This window comes from Oncorhynchus mykiss, chromosome 6, assembly GCF_057628025.1.
Source record: "Oncorhynchus mykiss isolate SJ-2025 chromosome 6, ASM5762802v1, whole genome shotgun sequence".
Lineage (NCBI taxonomy): Eukaryota > Metazoa > Chordata > Actinopteri > Salmoniformes > Salmonidae > Oncorhynchus > Oncorhynchus mykiss.
In genome coordinates this window covers 72851837-72870876 of record NC_143027.1, presented here as the reverse complement: position 1 = coordinate 72870876, position 19040 = coordinate 72851837, and the positions used below count along the sequence as shown (strand labels likewise).

Below are 19040 nucleotides of genomic sequence, written 5' to 3'. Positions count from 1 at the left end.
CAAAACACCAGTCTCAACGTCAACAGTGAAGAGGCTACTCCGGGAAGCTAGCCTTCTAGGCATGGTTGCAAAGAAAAAGCCATATCTCAGACTGGCCAATTTTTTTTTTAAAGATTGATGGGCAAAAGAACACACACTGGACAGAGGAACTCTGCCTAGAAGGACTGTATTGCAATCGTCTTTGATGGGTGGTCGAATGTTCGTGGGCAAGGAATAATTAACTACATCATCTTCACCCCCCCATTACAGCAGCAAGTCTCATGGGGTATGTCTCTATAAGCTTGGCACATTTAGCCACTGGGATTTTTGCCCATTCTTCAAGTAAAAACTGCTCCAGCTCCTTCAAGTTGGATGGGTTCCTGCTTGTGTACAGAAATCTTTAAGCCATACCACAGATTCTCAATTGGATTGAGGTCTGGGCTTTGACTAGGCCATTCCAAGACATTTAAATGTTTCCCCTTAAACCACTCAAGTGTTGCCTTGGCAGTATGCTTAGGGTCATTGTCCTGCTGGAAGATGAACCTCCATCCCAGTCTCAAATCTCTGGAAGACTAAAACAGTTTTCCTTCGAGAATTTCCATGTATTTAGCTCCGTCCATCATTCCTTCAATTCTGACCAGTTTCCCAGTCCCTTCCGATGAAAAACATCTCCACAGCATGATGCTGCCACCACCATGCTTCACTGTGGAGATGGTGTTCTCAGGGTGATGAGAGGTGTTGGTTTGCACCAGACATAGCGTTTTCCTTGATGGCCAAAAAGCTCAATTTTAGTCTCATCTGACCAGAGTACCTTCTTCCATATGTTTGGGGAGTCTCCCACATGCCTTTTGGCGAACACCACACGTTTGCTTATTTTTTTCTGGCCACTCTTTCATAAAGCCCAGGGCTTAAAGTGGTCATTTGGACTTTATTTAACTAATTATGTGACATCTGAAGGTAATTGGTTGCACCAGTTCAAAAAACATCTACATTTAAATGGTATTAATATTCATTTGCATATATTTCCGTTAATACCCATATATTCCTGTTAATTCCCATATATTCTTGTTAATTCCCACGTAAAGTTTCCACCTCTGAATATTCCCCAAAATGTGCAACCCTACAGAGAAATCACATGATCAGTATCACATGACTTAACTGATGTGACATCTTAAAGGGGTCAGAACAACTTCCAAACAGGAAGCTCGCGGTAAGATCTGCGAGATTCGCAGCTCATTTTTTTATTTAATTGAAAATTGCATTATTTTTATTTTTCAGGGGGTGCTGCAGCACCCTCAGCACACCTTATTCCCATAGCTATGGAAACATCTTGAGGATTTCAGACATGTATCAGGTGTTGGGCTAATATGTTGGATAGATGTTGAAAGAGGTTACATAAAAATTCTCAACAACAAAAGAGTGATCAAATTACATCTACATCTGTATAGGCTATGTAACTGTATTTCTTTAATGGTTAATATTGCCTGAAAATTCAAAATTGGATACTGACAGAAATGCCTTAAAATATGCCAGCTGGCTGTGCTGTAATGGGACTATTATCCCATGCCGTACATTGTCCTCACACCCCAGATCCAGCAGCTATCAGGTTTCTCTGAGTGAGAGACTTCCCAGTAACAAAAATACACTGACATGGCAGGACCTCTCTCAAGAGCAGGGCAAGTTCACATAAAAAGAAGAAGCAACTGCTCATTGTTGTCATGAGAGAAAGGCTATAAATAGCCACCTTTATTGTGTGCTATGGCTGACAATATGTTAAATGGCAGTAAGTGAATGAATGATGCATCTACAATCCGACTCTCTTTGTGTGTGTGTGACAATGTGTGCGCCAGTGTGTGTGGCATGTACACACAAAGCTGGTTTAGCTGTGGGTCTGTCAGCATCATCTCTCTCACTGCAGCTGCAGACCTTAAGGACAGAGAGCCTTCCCAACCATGACACATTACAATAATGCTTACACTGCATCAAACAGACCTGCCCAATTTCCTGATGCTGCCCATAAATTTAACTTGAGGTGTGTGAGGCAAAGCTCAAAGTCACAGTACAGAGTAGAGCAGGTTACATCTCCATAAGTAAAGAGGGAAAAGAGCTGTATCACTAGACATCAAAAAAGGAAGACATCGACATATAATGTCTGGCCTCTCTCCAATGTCTTTATGACAACCGTTATTTTTACTATAGCCATTTGAATTCACGTATTCCTAATGAATCAGAATGAGTGGATTACATCTCAATAGATTTAGTACTGCCATCAGGCCTTTTTTTACCAAAACGTTCTTACTGAACACAGTCTTTTGGTCCAATACATTTTTAAAACGACTAAAAGAAGAGAAATAACTCTCCATATCCTCGTGGGCTTCCTGTTAGGTAAAGGTTATCAATCTCCTTCCTTCCTGGACTAAAACAACCCAGAGTACACTCCCAGGGAGCAGAAAGCATCAAACACCCCACTGCAATATAAATATTTGATACTGAATCCCTATGGAGGAGGCTTTGCTGGCCTGTCCCCCATTGGTTTGATGTACTGTTACTCTGGAATGATGGTGTGAAATCAAACACGCTTCTTCTCCAAACCCATTTTACTACAGATATTATACATCAAACAAGCTATTTTTGAAAACCTGCCTTGATGATCACTGCTTTGTGTGATATATTGTTGTCTCTACCTTCTTGCCTTTGTGCTGTTGTCTGTGCCCATGAATGTTTGTACCATGTTTTGTGCTGCTACCATGTTGTGCTGCTGCCATGTTGTGTTGCTACCATGTTGTCATGTGGTGTTGCTGCCATGCTATGTTGTTGTCTTAGGTCTCTCTTTATGTAGTGTTGTGGAGTCTCTCTTGTTGTGATGTGTGTTTTGTCCTATATTTTTATTTTTAATCTCAGCCCCCGTCCCCGCAGGAGGCCTTTTGCCAGGCCGTCATTGTAAATAAGAATTTGTTCTTAACTGACTTGCCTAGTTAAATACATTTTAAATTCAATTAAATAAAGAAAAAACTAAGCCAGAAGTTGAAGAAAATTATGGAGGCTGGCATATTGAGGTCGTGGGGATCTGTCTTTGTTGACTCTGCAAACAATAGGGGAAGTTAGGTGAGCCAAATATCATGCTATTGTTTATTTTATTGTATCAGTATAACACACACAAATAAGCTTTTGAAAATAACTTTTGTAAATTTCAATGGAACATAAAGAATAACTTCTTGCTGCAGATGAGTGACAGGAACTCTCAGAGTGGTGATGTTATACCGTGTTCACATGCTAGTCGGAACTAGGAACCTCTGAAATGTCCAACTTGCTAAGTGGTTGAATGTGGCATGTGTATAACTACAACCAGTTAGCAAGTTGGATATTTCTGTGTTTCCTACATCCCTCTAACACATGAAAGCTGCATTAGGCATTCAGAGCAAGGCTGCTGAGGGAGAGGGCCAGCACTGAGAGGTTGACAGCTCGCTGATCCCTTGGGATCACAGTTATAGAGTCTATGGACAACTCTCCTGACACGCTGCCTTTCTCATTCCACTGAATCCCTCTGCAGCAACTCAGTCCTGGAGACACACCACAAACTCTGAAAAACTGTATCTGCAAGTAGCAGTCTGAGGGGGGGAAAACATGACAATTTTAACTGGGATCAGTCGCTGCACTGCACTAAGTCGTCTACACTGGGGTGGTGTGCATTTACCAACAGCATTTCAGACAGAGAAAAATTATCCAAACCATGGACCCTGGGACAGAGGGGGACATAACACTGCAGTCCCCAGTCAACCTTTCTCCGCTATTCTCTCTCTATCTCCCTTTCACACACACACAGTAATGATTGCACAGTCCTGCGCAGCTCTGCAGTATAGGCGCTGCTGCTGATTCCCGCCTCTCCACTGCCAGAGGCTCACAATGCAGCAAGGTGACTCAATGTTATCGTCCTCTCCTAGGAGGCAGCAGCTCCGGCTGAATCAGTGCTAGCTGAAGGGGCTCTGCAGCAAATGCAATAAAAATCTTACAGGCAATCTGATATATCACACCAAGATGGCATTTCACTCCTCAGGCACTAAAACCATGCCCCTGCCCAACACAGATAGTGATACACCAAGATATACTGATATAAAATCAATAAGTGTGACACCTTCATTACCTGTTATTCTTTTAGCAGAATAAAGCTAGCCTCAGTAATGCATGATAAATCTCCAGAAAAAAAGATCACAGAACAGCTCACCCCTTAATAATGCTTCTATTTATAGGCTGCTGCTTTCAAGAAACTTTAGGAACCATATTGGTAATATGATCTTAGACAATGTTTTCTTTGATTACTGATGGCCAAAATGTAAAGACATCTAAACCAGAGGCTATCAAATATTTCCAATGATTAATGCTGAATTAAAGATGAATAAGTCACATAAGCAGAGACTAGTCTAATCATATAAAAAATACCTAAGGTGGGGCAACTCATGACATAGAACAAAAGTTGAAGGTGATGTTGAAGTGAATAATCTTCTGGCAGGTGTATGGTTCCATCTGGATGGAGAGTAAGTACAGCTTCCAGGTCCTGCACTCGGTCTCCCCAGAGGGGCCAAGTGAGCAGGACTGCTGGGTGAGAGATTAGGCTCCATTAATCAGAATGCAGCTTCCCGTCAGTCTTAAGGATTGTGTGTTTACGAGACCGCTAGTTAAGAGTAGTCTTTGTGGCCTGTGATGTCAGCCACTTTTACTTAATATCAGAACCACCATCCCATGATAAATGTACCAGTTGCACATGCAAAAACATGTCTGCTGAATTCAACTGCTTCACAAACATGTACCACCAAAAGGAGTAACTTCAGGCGTTTAGCCTTTAAGGGCATAACTGTGGTTCAGTCAGTGTAATTTAACAGTTAAATGCTGCTCTCTTGTGGTAAAATGGTGCGTTACGACTGATCACTTCACTACAGAAGTATTTTTCCATCATTAAGCCATCAATACAGTAATTTAGCCTGTAAATGCCACAGAACAAAGGGTTTTCATTGATTGCATGTGGAGGCCCAGTCTGTTATATCATGTCTCCACCTTTTTTTCCCCTGCTGCGAGTCAGAGCTTGGAGGAAGCATGGAGAGCACAGCAGTTTCTACACCAGGTTGCCTAGGAACCAGAGCCTCTCCATCCAATTATTTAAAAAACACATTTAACAAGGTAACAATGAATCTACACGTAATTTTTTATTTCACCTTTATTTAACCAGGTAGGCCAGTTGATAACAAGTTGTCATTTACAACTGCGACCTGGCCAAGATAAAGCAAAGCAGTGCGACAAAAACAACACAGAGTTACACATGGGATAAACAAAAGTACAGTCAACACAATAGAAAATCTGTATACAGTGTGTGCAAATGATGTAAGGAGGTAAGGCAATAAATAGGCCAATAGTGGCAAAGTAATTATAATTTAGCAATTTACACTGGAGTGACATATACGGATGAGGATGTGCAAGTAGAAATACTGGTGTGCAAAAGAGCAGAAAAACAAAAATGGTCATGAGGTAGGTTGTTGGTTGGATGGGCTATTTACAGATGGGCTGTGTACAGCTGCAGTGATCGGTAAATTGCTCTGACAGCTGACGCTTAAAGTTAGAGAGGGAGATATAGTGCCTTGCGAAAGTATTCGGCCCCCTTGAACTTTGCGACCTTTTGCCACATTTCAGGCTTCAAACATAAAGATATAAAACTGTATTTTTTTGTGAAGAATCAACATGTGGGACACAATCATGAAGTGGAACGACATTTATTGGATATTTCAAACTTTTTTAACAAATCAAAAACTGAGAAATTGGGCGTGCAAAATTAGTTTCTTCCCACAAAAGCGCTTTATTGCCGACAAAAATACTCCTAAAACAATCCTGCAGGTGAAGCAGCCAGATGTGGTCTTGGGCTGGCATGGTTACACATGGACTGAGATTGCGAGGCCAGTTGACTGTACTGCCAAACTCTCTCAAACATTGAGGCAGCTTATGGTAAAGATATTAACATTCAATTCACTGGCAACAGCCCCCAAGCCATAAGACTCCTGAACAGGTAACCAAATGGCTACCCGGACTATTTGCATCGTGTGCCCCCGCCCCAACCCCTTTTACGCTACTGCTACTCGGTTTATCATATATGCATAGTCACTAACTATAGTCATGTACATACTACCTCAATTGTCCCAACCAACCAGTGCTCCCACACATTGGCTCACCGGGTTATCTGCAGTGTGTCCCACCACACCCTCTTTGACGCTACTGTCATATATGCAGTCACTTTAACCATATCTACATACTACCTCAATCAGCCTAACTGATGTCTGTATGTAGCCTCACTACTGTATATTGCCCCACTCCTATTTCACTGTCTTTTTAGTCTTTACTTTCCCATTGTTCACCTAATACCTTTTTTGTACTATTGGTTAGAGCCTGTAAGTAAACATTTCACTGTAAGATCTGTAGTATTTGGCGCAAGTGACAAATAAACCTTGATTTGATGGACAACCCTGCAGTAAGCATGCCAGTTCTACATTCCCTCAAAAATTGCAACATGTGACATTGTGTTGTGTGACAACTGCACATAGTGGCCTTTCATTGTCCCCAGAACAAGAAGCACCTGTTTAATGATCATGCTGTCATCAGCTTCTTGATTAGCCACACCTGTTAGGTGGATGGATTATCATGGCAAAGCAGAAATGCTCACTAACAGGGATGAAACCAAACTTTAAAGATAAACGTTTCATGCATATGGAACATTTCTGAGATTTTTTAAATATTTCAACTCATGAAACATGGGACCAACACTTTAAATGTTGCGTTTATATTTTTCAGTATAAGTACCATCATGTGTACTTTGGCCAACCTTTAGACCCCCTCCACTGAAACAAAAACACAGCAGACAAGATCTTTCAAAATGGATATTTATTTTTGAGAAAGACTCCTTATGCCACCAGAGCAGAAGCAGTAGAGGATTCGCTGTGAATTAAGAGGGAAAAGTGATTAGTAAAGGAAAGCTGTGTAATCAACCAAAGTTGATCACCAACTCTGACTAACAATACAAGTAGTCGTATGGTTGATAATCAGGTCTTAAGTCAATACGTGTACATTTGTTGGTATAAATTTTCAGCCTGCGGGAGACTGATAATTAACCAGTTAGAGTAATGCCTCTGGCAGTTGGTAACAATTAAATAGAACCAGGGTCAGGGAGATGTATGAAGGGGACTGGCAGGTTGGCACAGAACAGCCATTCTGCTAATTTACCTCCAAGGTTTTATCTAGCACATAAGAAATATCTCAGCTCTTACAAGGGAAGAACAGGACAATGAAATGTGCCATTTACTGAACTAACAAACTGAAAATATTAATAGAGTAGGTACTATGCCTTCATGCTGGCTTAATCTCCTTAAGGCCAATAAAGCAGCAAAGAGTTAATACGTACTACTTCCAGTTGGGAGCAAGAACTCTCTTGGTCTTGTAGTAACGTGCCAATCTGTGGATTCTACTTTCAGTGAGAATCAGACGGAACTTGGCATCCTTGTCCTGCAAGAAAAAAGTTTAGTTAAAAAGCCCTTCCACATAGTTAAAAAGCCATTCCACAGTCAAAAAATCAAGACAGTCAATGGCAAAGGCGGGTATTACAACCGAGTTAAATTGTGCACTACATGGTTTGCCTCCCCAGTCATGGCCCAGAGGCTCTGGGAAGACAGGAATATGCAGGATGCCATCCCTACCAGCCCAAAGGCTGGGAACAGGCTTGCTGTCAATGTTGTGGCACGGCACTGTACAGTCCTACGCTCCTATAAGCCACTTGGACAGAGCCATGCAAGAGTAACCTTACCGGATGTCCACATTGAGCATCAGTCAATTAATTTTTACATTGGGGCTGTAATTTAGTTGGATTTTCAAACAACTAGTTTTGCTTGAGAATCCTGGTGGTTTAACCTTGTGACTAGGGGGCAGTATTTTCATTTTTGGAAAAATAACATCCCCGTAGTAAACAGGATATTTTGTCAGGACAAGATGCTAGAATATGCATATAATTGACAGCTTAGGATAGAAAACACTCTAAAGTTTCCAAAACTGTAAAAATATTGTCTGTGAGTATAACAGAACTGAAAAATCCAAACAGGAAGGGACTTATTTAGAAGGCTCTGCGTTCCTATAGAGCAGTGAATGGGCCATCAACCAGATTACTTTTTCTATGGCTTCCCTAATGTGTCTAGTGTCACAATACATAGTTTCAGGCTTTTATTTTGAAAAATAACATTGCATTAGTGGTCTGCTGAAGTCTCTCAGTGTTTGGTGCGTAAAGGACAAATGTGGCCATTGTTTCTCTCTCTCCTACTAAGAAGCCACCATTCCCGGTTAATATATTATCGAATAGATATTTGAAAAACACCTTGAGGATTCATTATAAACTACGTTTGCCATGTTTCTGTCGATATTATGGAGCTAATTTAGAATATTTTTTTGCCGTTTTCATGACTGCAATTTCCAGGCGATTTCTCAGCCAAACGTGAAGAACAAAAGGCGCTATTTCCCCTACAAAAATAATATTTTTGGAAAAAAGGAACATTTGCTATCTAACTGGGAGTCTCGTGAGTGAAAACATTCGAAGCTCATCAAAGGTAAACGATTTAATTTGATTGCTTCTCTGATTTCCGTGACCAAGTTACCTACTGCTAGCTGGACAAAATGCTATGCTAGGCTATCGATAAACTTACACAAATGCTTGTCTAGCTTTGGCTATAACGCATATTTTGAAAATCTGAGACGACAGGGTGATTAACAAAAGGCTAAGCTGTGTCTCAATATATTTAATTTGTGATTTTCATGAATAGGAATATTTCCTAGGAATATTTATGTCCGTTGCATTATGCTAATTAGTGTCAGATGATGACAACGGTCCCGTTCACGGGCTGGGGTGTCACTAGAGGTTAACAGTCTCCACCCGCCCTGGAAGTTAACTCGAGACAAACATTTAAATGCCCTGTTACCTTTCGGTTCCTCTCCAGATGCTTCCTTATAGCAACAGCCTTCTTGATGAGGTGGTAAAGATCCTCAGGCAGGTCAGGGGCCAGGCCCTTGGACTTGAGGATCCTCAGGATCTTGTTTCCAGTGACAAAGCGCACCTGGGCAACACCATGAGAGTCCCTAAGGATCACACCTGTGGAGAGAATAGTATCAACCTTTTCTAACTTCAGTCTCTTTGTATTTTCCCCTCTGTGGTTTGTACTTTGTGTGGTCAACCAAACCCGAAATGGTTTGATTGTAGAAAAATAGACATTGCGTTCAACTTTTGTTCTAATAAGTATGGCGAGAAAGATTAAAATGTGAGTATATGCCTAGGACAACACTGGGTAAATCTGGATTGATAATGTTGAACCTTGAATTCACTTTCAACGGCACAGCAGCTTCAGAGAAAGGCGACAAGGAACGCATTGATTTTAGCACACCTGACAAGATCATACCATTCATTTGATATGGCCGTTGGGTTAGGGTGCATAAATCATTGCTACCAGATGAACTGAGAAGAGAACCTTATGGAAAGGGCTGGACAGTATGGAAAGGGCTGGACAGTATACAAATTAACAAGGTACTTACCGATCTGGGAGGGAGAAAGACCCTTCTTGGCGAGCTTGAAGATCTGCTCTTTGACATCATCAGATGTAACCTTCAGCCACTGTAGACAACATTTCAGAGTTTGAGAGACCGATTTCCCCTTTGTTCATTTAAACTTTTATTCACAGTATCGATCCTTCGTTCGATATTTAGCTAGACTGCAATATGACATGCACATTCCAGTCAAAGTTGCCTCAATGTTGATATTGGCAAACCATGTGGTCACATTACCAGGTTAACCAGATTCATAAACATATTATACAAACTAAACGCCAGTTAACCATCCAAAAGTTTCATGACATTGGAACGTTATGAACAACTATATTCTTACGGTGGGCACACTGCGTCTGTAGGGAAGTGCAGACTGGGACAGGCCCTTGCTGAAACAGAAAGTCGGTGTAAGTCGGTAGCTACAGTAACTACATTATGATGACAAACAGCCACCGGCTGCTAAAGCCACGCTTGGACTAGAAAAAATGCATTTCAACTAGCTAGTTATTTGGGTACTGCAGTACTGTATAACTAACTAGATACCTAGTTGGCTAGTACGGTACTGTGTAACTAGCTAGTTACCTTGCTAGTCTTGGGTAGAAACTATGGCTAAACTACTCTACATTACGTTAACGCTAGCATTAGAATGGGCAAACGTTGTCATGTGGTTTAAGGCGACGATTTCATCGAGCGGGTTATTTGTTTCCATTCCAATATCAACGCATATATAACTAAAACACCTATATAACTATTCTAATGACTGTAAACCATCTGCTAACTTGGTAGGACTGTGTGCGCGGCCATCATGGCACTGTGTCGGTAGAACGCTAGTTGTTAGCCAGCTAGCTAGCAATAATTATTGTTTAAATATTTGAACAAATGTGTAGACAAAACATCTGTTGGGGTTGATGAGAAACTGTAAAACGAATAAAAAGTTCCAGCTACGGAGAACAAAAGCCAATATGCTAATTATTTCCGAATTAAACGCATGCTTACCCAGGAGCGTGCATGCGACCCATGATGGCGTTCTAAAGGAAAAGAAAGAGGCAGAAAAACCTGCGCCCTTTCGGAAGTAGATCTTTTAATCGGAAATGACGTAGGCTGAAGGGAAAAAAATGTATGGTAGGACTAGCGAATTGTTTAAATACAAATGGCTGTTGTGTTTCATATCGACCACGGAATGAGTGACATTTTTTATTAAATATTTGCATAATGATGGTTTATGTGACATGTTTGCTTTCAAATACAGTGCCTTGCAAAATGATTAATTGCCCTTGGTGTTTCTCCTATTTTGTTGCATTACAACCTGTAATTGAAATGGATATTTATGTGGATTGAATGTAATGGACATACACAAGATATTCCAAATTAGTCAAGTAAAAATTTTTTTTTTTAATTAAAAGTGGTGCGTGCAGATGTAGTCAGCCCCTTTGCCATGAAGCCCCTAAATAAGATCTGGTGAAACCTTACCTTCAGAAGTCACATAATTAGTTAAATAAAGTCCACCTGTGTGCAATCTAAGTGTCACATGATCTCAGTATATATGCACCTGTTCTGAAAGGTCCCGGAGTCTGCAACACCACTGAGCAAGCGCACCATGAAGACCAAGGAGCTCTCCAAACAGGTCAGGGACAAAGTTGTGGAGAAGTACAGATCAGGAAGTACAGTTGCAAAGCTCCACAGAGGAGATTGGAGTATCTGTCCATAAGACCATTTTAAGTCCTACACTCCACAGAGCTGGGCTTTACGGAAGAGTGGTCAGAAAAAAATAAGGAAACATGTTTGGTGTTTGCCAAAAGGCATGTGGGAGACTCCCCAAACATATGGAAGAAGGTACTCTGTTCAGATGAGATGAAAATTTATATTTTTGGCCATCAAGGAAAATGCTATGTCTGGCACAAACCCAACACCTCTCATCACCCCGAGAACACTATCCCCACAGTAAAGCATGGTGGTGGCGGCATCATGCTGTGGAGATGTTTTTCATCGGTAGGGACTGGGAAACTGGTCAGAATTGAAGAAATTATGGATGGCGCTAAATACAGGGATATTCTTGAGGGAAACCTGTTTCAATCTTCCAGAGATTTGAGACTCTACGCATACTACTAAAGCAACACTTGAGTGGTTTAAGGGGAAACATTTAAATGTCGTGGAATGGCCTAGTCAAAGCCCAGACCTCAATCCAATTGAGAATCTGTGGTATGACTTAAAGATTGCTGTACACCAGCGGAACCCATCCAATTTGAAGGTGCTGGAGCAGTTTTGCATTGTAGAATGGGCAAAAATCCCAGTGGCTAGATGTGCCAAGCTTATAGAGACATACCCCATGAGACTTCCAACTGTAATTGCTGCAAAAGGTGGCTCTACAAAGTATCTTCTTTGGGGGGGTGAATAGTTAATAGTTAACCTAGCAAAGACTTTATAGGTGACCTGGAGCAAGTGGGTTTGGCGATGAGCATGAAGCGAGGGCCAGCAACTGAGAGCATACAGGTCACAGTGGTGGGTAGTATATGGGGCTTTGGTGACAAAACGGATGGCACTGTGATAGACTGCATGCAATTTGCTGAGTAGAGTGTAGGAGGCTATTTTATAAATGACATTGCCAAAGTCAAGGATCGGTAGGATAGTCAGTTTCATGAGGGTATGTTTGGCAGAATGAGCGAAGGATGCTTTGTTGCAAAATAGGAAGCCAATTCTAGATGTAACTTTGGATTGGAGATGCTTAATGTGAGTCTGGAAGGAGTTTACAGTCTATCCAGACACCTAGGTATTTATAGTTGTCCACATATAAATCAGAACCGTCCAGAGTAGTGATGCTAGTCGGGCGGGCGGGTGCGGGCAGTGATTGGTTGAAGAGCATGCATTTACTTTTACTAGCATTTAAGAGCAGGAGGCCACGGAATGAGTGTAGTATGGCATTGAAGCTCGTCTGGAGGTTAGTTAACACAGTGTCCAAAGAAGTGCCAGAAGTATAGAGAATGGTGTCGTCTGCGTAGATGTGGATCAGAGAATCACCAACAGCAAGAGCGACATCATTGATGTATACAGAGAAAAGAGTCGGCCCGAGAATTGAACCCTGAGGCACCCCCATAGAGGCTGCCAGAGGTCTGGACAACAGGCCCTCCGATTTGACACACTGAACTCTATATGAGAAGTAGTTGGTAAACCAGGTGAGGCAGTCATTTGAGAAACCAAGACTGTTGAGTCTGCCGATAAAAATGTGGTGATTGATAGAGTCGAAAGCCTTGGCCAGGTCGATGAATACGGCTGCACAGTATTGTCTTTTATCGATGGCGGTTATGATATCGTTTAGGACCTTGAGCGTGGCTGAGGTGCAACCATGACCAGCTCGGAAACCAGATTGCAAAGTGGAGAAGGTACGTGGGATTCGAAATGGTCGGTGATCTGTTTGTTAAATTGGCTTTCAAAACAAGAACAGTGTCTGGACAGGGGGAACAAAACGACATAACAACAATAATGCTGACACGGGGAACAAACTGAGGAACTGACAGATATAGAATGGCAATCAACAAAGTAATGGAGTCCAGGTGAGTCCAAAATTGTACAGCTGCGCGTAATGATGGTGACAGGTTTGCGTAATGAAGGACAGTCTGGTGCCCTCGAGTGACAGTACCCCCCCCCCCCCCCGAGCCGGCAGAGGCATGGGAGCCTGGCGAGCCGGCTGAGGCGTGGTAGCCTGGCGAGCCGGCTGAAGCATGACGTGGGGTGTGCGCCGGCTGAGCCAACCGAGGCAAAAAGACCACTCGACCCAGCTAAGGCATGGAAGCCCGACAAGCTACCTGAGGCACCCCCGGTACAATCGGCAATGGCACCCAGACCCGACGTCACCAACTATAACAAAAACTCCCTGATGCTTCTTTTAGTGGTTAGAGCATTCTGTAAGGATCGACACTGGAAACGAGAAGCAAGTACAGAGAGTGAACATTTACTGTAAAACAGACATTAAAACAAAAACAGCATCTGGACAGGGGAACATAACAACAATAATGCTGACACAGGGAACCAACTGAGGAACAGACATAGATAGAAGGGCAATCTACAGAGTAATGGAGTCCAGGTGAGTCCAATATTGCACGGCTGCACGTAATGATGGTGACAGCTGGCGCCAGAGAGGGAGAGCAGGAGCAGGTGTCACACAGAGGCTGACATCTAAAATATTCAGATTTTATTAAAATATTCATATTTAGGGCATCAATCATTTCCTGAGCATTTTAAGGACATCTCAGTAGGGAAAACAGCATCCCGGGTCACCTCAGCATCCTCCTGTAAAGGGAACAGAAGAAGAAAAAAATTTAGCTGAGAGAATTAAGAAAAATTTGACCATTTGTGACTTTGATTGTGCGGCGTGACCATTTTACCTGCTCATGCACCTCCACCTTAGTCTTCTTTGTAGTAGCAGCCTCCTTCTTCCCCAGGCAACAAAGACATCTCAGTCTCCTCCAGAAGGAGGCCTTCTTATTGGAGGAGTCTTTACTTGCCACTTTTTCCACCTCAGCCGTTATTTCCATTGGGGTCTCCTCAGGCACAGCCTGGCTGATCAGGTGGACCACCTTAGTCTCATCTTCCTCATGGATACTGGTCAGGGTCTGTTCAGAGCACCCTGACCTCAGTGACAGGGAAGACATTGCCCGGCTCTTTGATCTCTTCCTTGGCACGGTGGGAGAGGGATACTTCTCCAGCGGAGGCATTCTTTCTTGTTGGATTAGTTCCTCACAGCGTGGGTAGATTGCAAAAGGCCATGACTTATCCACACAATGTGAGGACAAATGGCTAATAATGCTTATCTCATTAGAGTCATGTTCCTTGGAGCCCCAATCAGCTTTAGTAAGAGGTGGCATTGGTGAATGCAAGGATGTCACGGATGCAAGGAGTTGGGAAACAGAAGTCACTGGCGTTCCCAAGGAGGTTCTGGATGCGATGATCTGGCTCATGGAGATCCCAGTGAGTTCACTGACCTGAACCACTTGAGACATTTCTTCAGTGAGCTCCTCTATAGAAGGGGCCATTGATGAAAGAGATGGACTTTGATCCATGACAATTTATAGATAGATCAATCCATTGATCACTCATGAAAAAAAAGTTATTATTGCTCTTGCTCTGAAAATAATTGCACAAATCAAAATTACGTTATAATACAACGCTGGTATTCATTGAATTTGGCAATGTTTCCAATTTGTCCTGATGGTGGCACTATGTGACCAAAGCTTGAACCCCAGAAGCTTGCAGCTATATTTGAATTTGAAGTTGACTGATGGCTAATCTTGATCCACTAGAATGCACATGTCATCATTCATCATGTAACAACATCTGCCCTCATAATGATGATGATTATGATGTAATAATCATAGAAATAGAATGATTCTAATTATATTGAATCATTCTATTGTCATAATGATGATAGTTTATGGATAAAATAGCCCAGAGCCATGTACAATGAAAAAATATATAAAAACAACATGTAGAGTGTTGGTCCCATTTTTCATTAGCTGAAACAAAAGATCACAGACATTTTCCAAATGCACAAAAAACGTATTTCTCTAAAATGTTGTCCACATTTTTTTAACTTCCCTTTTAGTGAGCATTTCTCCTTTGACAAGATAATCCATCCACCTGACAGGTGTGCCATATCACCTTGTACTTTGGACAATAAAAGGCCACTCTAAAATGTGCAGTTTTGTCACAACACAATGCCACACACATCGCAAGTTTTGAGGCAGTGTGCAATTGGCATGCTGACTGCAGGAATATCCACCAGAGCTGTTGCCAGTGAATTGAATGTTAATTTCTTTACCATAAGCCGCCTCCAATGTCGTTTGAGAGAATTTGACAGTACGTCCAACCGGCCTCACAACCGCAGACCACATGTAACCACGCCAGCCCAGGACCTCCACATCTGGCTTCTTCACCTGCGGGATCGTCTGAGACCATCCAACCGGACAGCTGATGAAACTGAGGAGTATTTCTGTCTGTAATAAAGCCCTTTTGTGGGAAAAAAGTCATTCTGATTTTCTGGGCCTGGATCCCACGTGGCTGGGCCTAGCTCCCAAGTGGCTGGGCCTATGCCCTCCCAGGCCCACCCATGGCTGTGCCCCTGCCCAGTCATGTGAAATCCATAGATTAAGGCCAAATTTATTTATTTCAATTGACTAATTTCCTTATTTGAACTGCATCTCAGTAAAATCATTGAAGTCAAATAAAATTGTATTTATCAGATGCACCGGATACAACATGTGTAGACCTTACTGTGAAATGCTTACTTACAAACACTTAACCAACAATGCAGTTCAAAAAATAGAGTTAATAAAATATTTACAATAAATTAAAGTAGGAGTTCTTAAACTTCTTCAGCCTGGGACCCAAGCTTAGGAAAATATGCAACTTATACGTAAATATCGGTACATTTCATTGCCCTTATGCCTAAAAAAAAGCAATATACATAAAAACAAATAAAGAAATACCCATAAATATATTTTGTTTATTTTTCTCTATTAAAAACACTCTTACATATCTGTCTAGGTTGGAACTGTTGCAGTTAAAATACAATAAATCATTTCATTCTGAACTGGAATAAATGGATTGATCACATCACACAGATGTATAACAGAACACACACAGGCTTTTTGATCGTGCAACCCTAAGTAACAGTACAGAGTTGGGTATGGCTGCCTTTTCCTGTTACGCTCCTTGCCTATGGAATAGCCTGCAGACTAAACTTGAGACTCTTGTCCCCCTTGCCCATTTTAAATATTTATTGGAGGATTTTTATTTTTGTGTTGCTTGTAACTGTTTCGGGTAATGCAAGTTCTTGTGCTGTTAGGGGAATAACCTGTGTGTAAATGTAATCTGCTGCTCTATTTTTTTGTGTTATCTGTGATTGTTTTGTTTGTCTTGTTTAGTTTCTTAATCATTGTACCTAAACTGTATACGCAGGGCGCAGCTGTAAAAGAGACCTTGGTCTCAGTCTGTGTTCCTTGTTGAAATAAAGGTATAATAAATAAAAAAATTCAGGCCTACTGTACATCTTAAGGTATAAATTATTGTTTATAGAAAGTCTAGGTTGGAAATGTTGCTGTTAAAATACATGTTTTATTCTGAACTGGAATAAACTGATTGATCACATCACACAGATGTAGCTCAGAAAATGAATACACACAGTCCTAATGAGAGGTTGAAGTTTTCAACAAGCATGTCTATTCTGGGATCTGTTTTTGACAGTGCAAAACTGAGGTCATGCTCAGCATTGACACTGTTTCTGTACTTGAGAACCATGAATTGCATAGGTATGTAGTGCCAAGCTGGATCAGAATATCTACTGCTTTCTCAGTTAGGCAGGGGACTGCTTCCTACTGCAGATGAGCAACCCAGAACTGTGTGTGTTTGCCTCAAAAAGCATCTTGCGTCAATCAGTTTATTCCAGATCAGAATAACAATTATTACTTGTAATAGCAACACTTCCGACCTAGACTTGTTTTCAACAATAATTTCTACAGTAAAATGTACAGTAGGCTTGAATTTTTCATCTTCATCTGTACTGTTTCTTAGGGTTGCACCATCAGTAGCTAGTTAGCTGGCTTTGGCTAACGTTAGCTATTAGCTGTGCAACGTTACAAACCCAGGGGATTGTTTGAAAGAGAAACTCACATCTACTACTATGCGAGATAGTACATCCTTATTTCTGCGTATCATCATCACTTGTTATAAAATGACAATCCCTTGTTATTTTACTTTTCCACTTTCCTGAAGCATTCTGCAATGTTCTAAAATAACTCCCCGGGTTTACCGTCATGTAGTGCCTCGATGTTTGGTCAGGACGTGTCGTTTTTGATTAATTTGTTCGTTTTGAGACTCATTAATAAACACTTCTCCACACAAAACACATTGTGGGCGCTCCTCGTAATTTCGCAACGTTTGTATGAAAGCGACAAAAGGCAATCACTGTATTTGCGTTTCATGACGATTGAACTCAGTCAGAACTTGTGGCTAGCTAGCATGAGTCCATTTCATGACATCGGTTAGTGGTGGCGAGTGGGAATAACAAATCAGTGGCTTGAACGACAGCGCTGCATCATGTGGGTCGCAGAGTGATCTTCAAGGAAACTTCAGAATAATATCCGGTAAACCGCGAAGCACACGGTCATCTCCCGCTACCTCTCCCACACACGCAGCTGCCAAACTAGAGCAGAGACCGCTGCTAAGCACTGAACCGAGAGCGCAGTTGCACTTGGCCAAATCAATTCCAGTAATTTCGAAATAATTATACATTTACGTCGCGACCCACCATTAACAGGTCCGCGACCAATACTTTAAGAAATGCCGAGCTAGAGGAATATAATGCTGACCACACCCATGACGCGCATGTTGATTTTGTCTATTAAAATACCAAAATCAACTATTAATCAATTATATTCATTTCAGGGCAGGTTGAAAAACATTAAACATGTATCTGTTGCTAGCTAGTTTGTCCTGGGAGATTAACATTGGGCTGTTTTACCTGACATGCATGTGGTCCTTTTTTGAGCTGGTTCTTTGTAGAATTTTGTCCCTGGGTCATACAAAATAATAATATATTTCTCTACTCTGAAGAGTAATCCACAGATAAAAAAGGTAAACCTATTTCATTTTTTGTTATCTTTATTTATTCTCTCCTCATGAGTCTTTAAAGCATTCATGTGGGTTTGTATCTTCCTGATATCCAATAAAGAGGGGACTTGCGGCATGTGGAGTTTCTAATAATGAACCAAGTTCTATTTTAGCGCTTGGCTATTAGTTGGTTCAGAGTTGGTTTTGATATTTTACCTGCACGTCATGATCGTGTTTGGTGTGGCTGGAGAAAATCAACATGCGCGCGAAGCATGTTAGTTCCCAAAAGCCTGTTTCAGCATGGGCAACGCCATTGAGGACTTCCACGAGATGGAAGAGGAAGTGAGGCATCCCACTGCCTATTATTTTTCTGATTCTTATACAGTAAATGAATTAAGCACACCAGACCCAGCTGCTAATGCATTGGTGCTAATGGGAGAGCCATCCCTCTAAGCAGACTGGAACTGTGCCATTTTTTTCCAATGGTACACTGCTTGAGTGGGACATTTTTATTTATCTACCATCTTTGCCTACACCATGTTGAAGTAGTCAACTGGGTGGGTATTCCTATGGTTTAAGGAAGGATGATATAATTCAATCTGGGTCATCAGGAGGGATCAGCCAATTAATTATGCTTGTGTGTAAACATCCCATAACTGCACACTGCATAACTTACTTCGCTAGCCTTGGCGTCCTACCTGTTCAAAGAACATACTCCGGGTGGCAGTATGCACCCTTTCAGTTTGTTTATCAACTCATAGAAGTAGTAGTAGAAGAAAATAATAAAATTGACTGCTTCAAAATGGACAAGCCAGTGCTCTGAGGCCATAATGGGACCGATACAAAGAAGA

General features: G+C 41.6%; 2 protein-coding genes, 2 non-coding genes and 1 pseudogene across 4 annotated transcripts; all 5 read right to left on the bottom strand.

Moving 5' to 3' along the window:
• Positions 1–6882: 6882 nt before the first annotated feature.
• Positions 6883–10693, bottom strand: LOC110526541 (small ribosomal subunit protein uS15). The gene is made up of 6 exons (XM_021607593.3): positions 10585–10693; positions 9929–9977; positions 9580–9658; positions 8973–9142; positions 7415–7515; positions 6883–6951 (listed from the first exon to the last, which is right to left on the bottom strand). The coding sequence occupies exons 1-6, from the start codon at positions 10605–10607 to the stop codon at positions 6918–6920; spliced, it is 456 nt and encodes a 151-aa protein (XP_021463268.1). The 5' UTR covers positions 10608–10693; the 3' UTR covers positions 6883–6917.
• LOC118965119 (small nucleolar RNA SNORA19) lies at positions 7182–7310 on the bottom strand. The gene has a single exon (XR_005052450.1). It is a non-coding gene; the product is annotated as a small nucleolar RNA SNORA19 (small nucleolar RNA).
• On the bottom strand, positions 7625–7829 carry LOC118965096 (small nucleolar RNA SNORA73 family; annotated as a pseudogene).
• On the bottom strand, positions 9351–9482 carry LOC118965112 (small nucleolar RNA SNORA68). The gene has a single exon (XR_005052444.1). It is a non-coding gene; the product is annotated as a small nucleolar RNA SNORA68 (small nucleolar RNA).
• A 3066-nt stretch (positions 10694–13759) lies between the features above and the next one.
• Positions 13760–17841, bottom strand: LOC110525049 (uncharacterized). Its single transcript, XM_021604998.3, has 2 exons — positions 13968–17841; positions 13760–13872 (listed from the first exon to the last, which is right to left on the bottom strand). The coding sequence occupies exons 1-2, from the start codon at positions 14640–14642 to the stop codon at positions 13801–13803; spliced, it is 747 nt and encodes a 248-aa protein (XP_021460673.3). The 5' UTR covers positions 14643–17841; the 3' UTR covers positions 13760–13800.
• Positions 17842–19040: the final 1199 nt, after the last annotated feature.

What these genes read in the sequence shown, in the direction of transcription:
- LOC110526541 (XM_021607593.3), bottom strand. Translation starts at nt 10,607, where the DNA reads ATGGGTCGCATGCACGCTCCTGG. An exon ending in GGTCGCATGCACGCTCCTGG is followed by an intron (nt 9,978 to 10,584) that starts GTAAGCATGCGT and finishes TTTCTGTTTCAG; the next exon opens with CAAGGGCCTGTCCCAGTCTG. An exon ending in ACAGACGCAGTGTGCCCACC is followed by an intron (nt 9,659 to 9,928) that starts GTAAGAATATAG and finishes TGTTGTCTACAG; the next exon opens with TGGCTGAAGGTTACATCTGA.
- LOC110525049 (XM_021604998.3), bottom strand. Translation starts at nt 14,642, where the DNA reads ATGGATCAAAGTCCATCTCTTTCATCAATGGCCCCTTCTATAGAGGAG. An exon ending in AGGTGGAGGTGCATGAGCAG is followed by an intron (nt 13,873 to 13,967) that starts GTAAAATGGTCA and finishes TTCCCTTTACAG; the next exon opens with GAGGATGCTGAGGTGACCCG.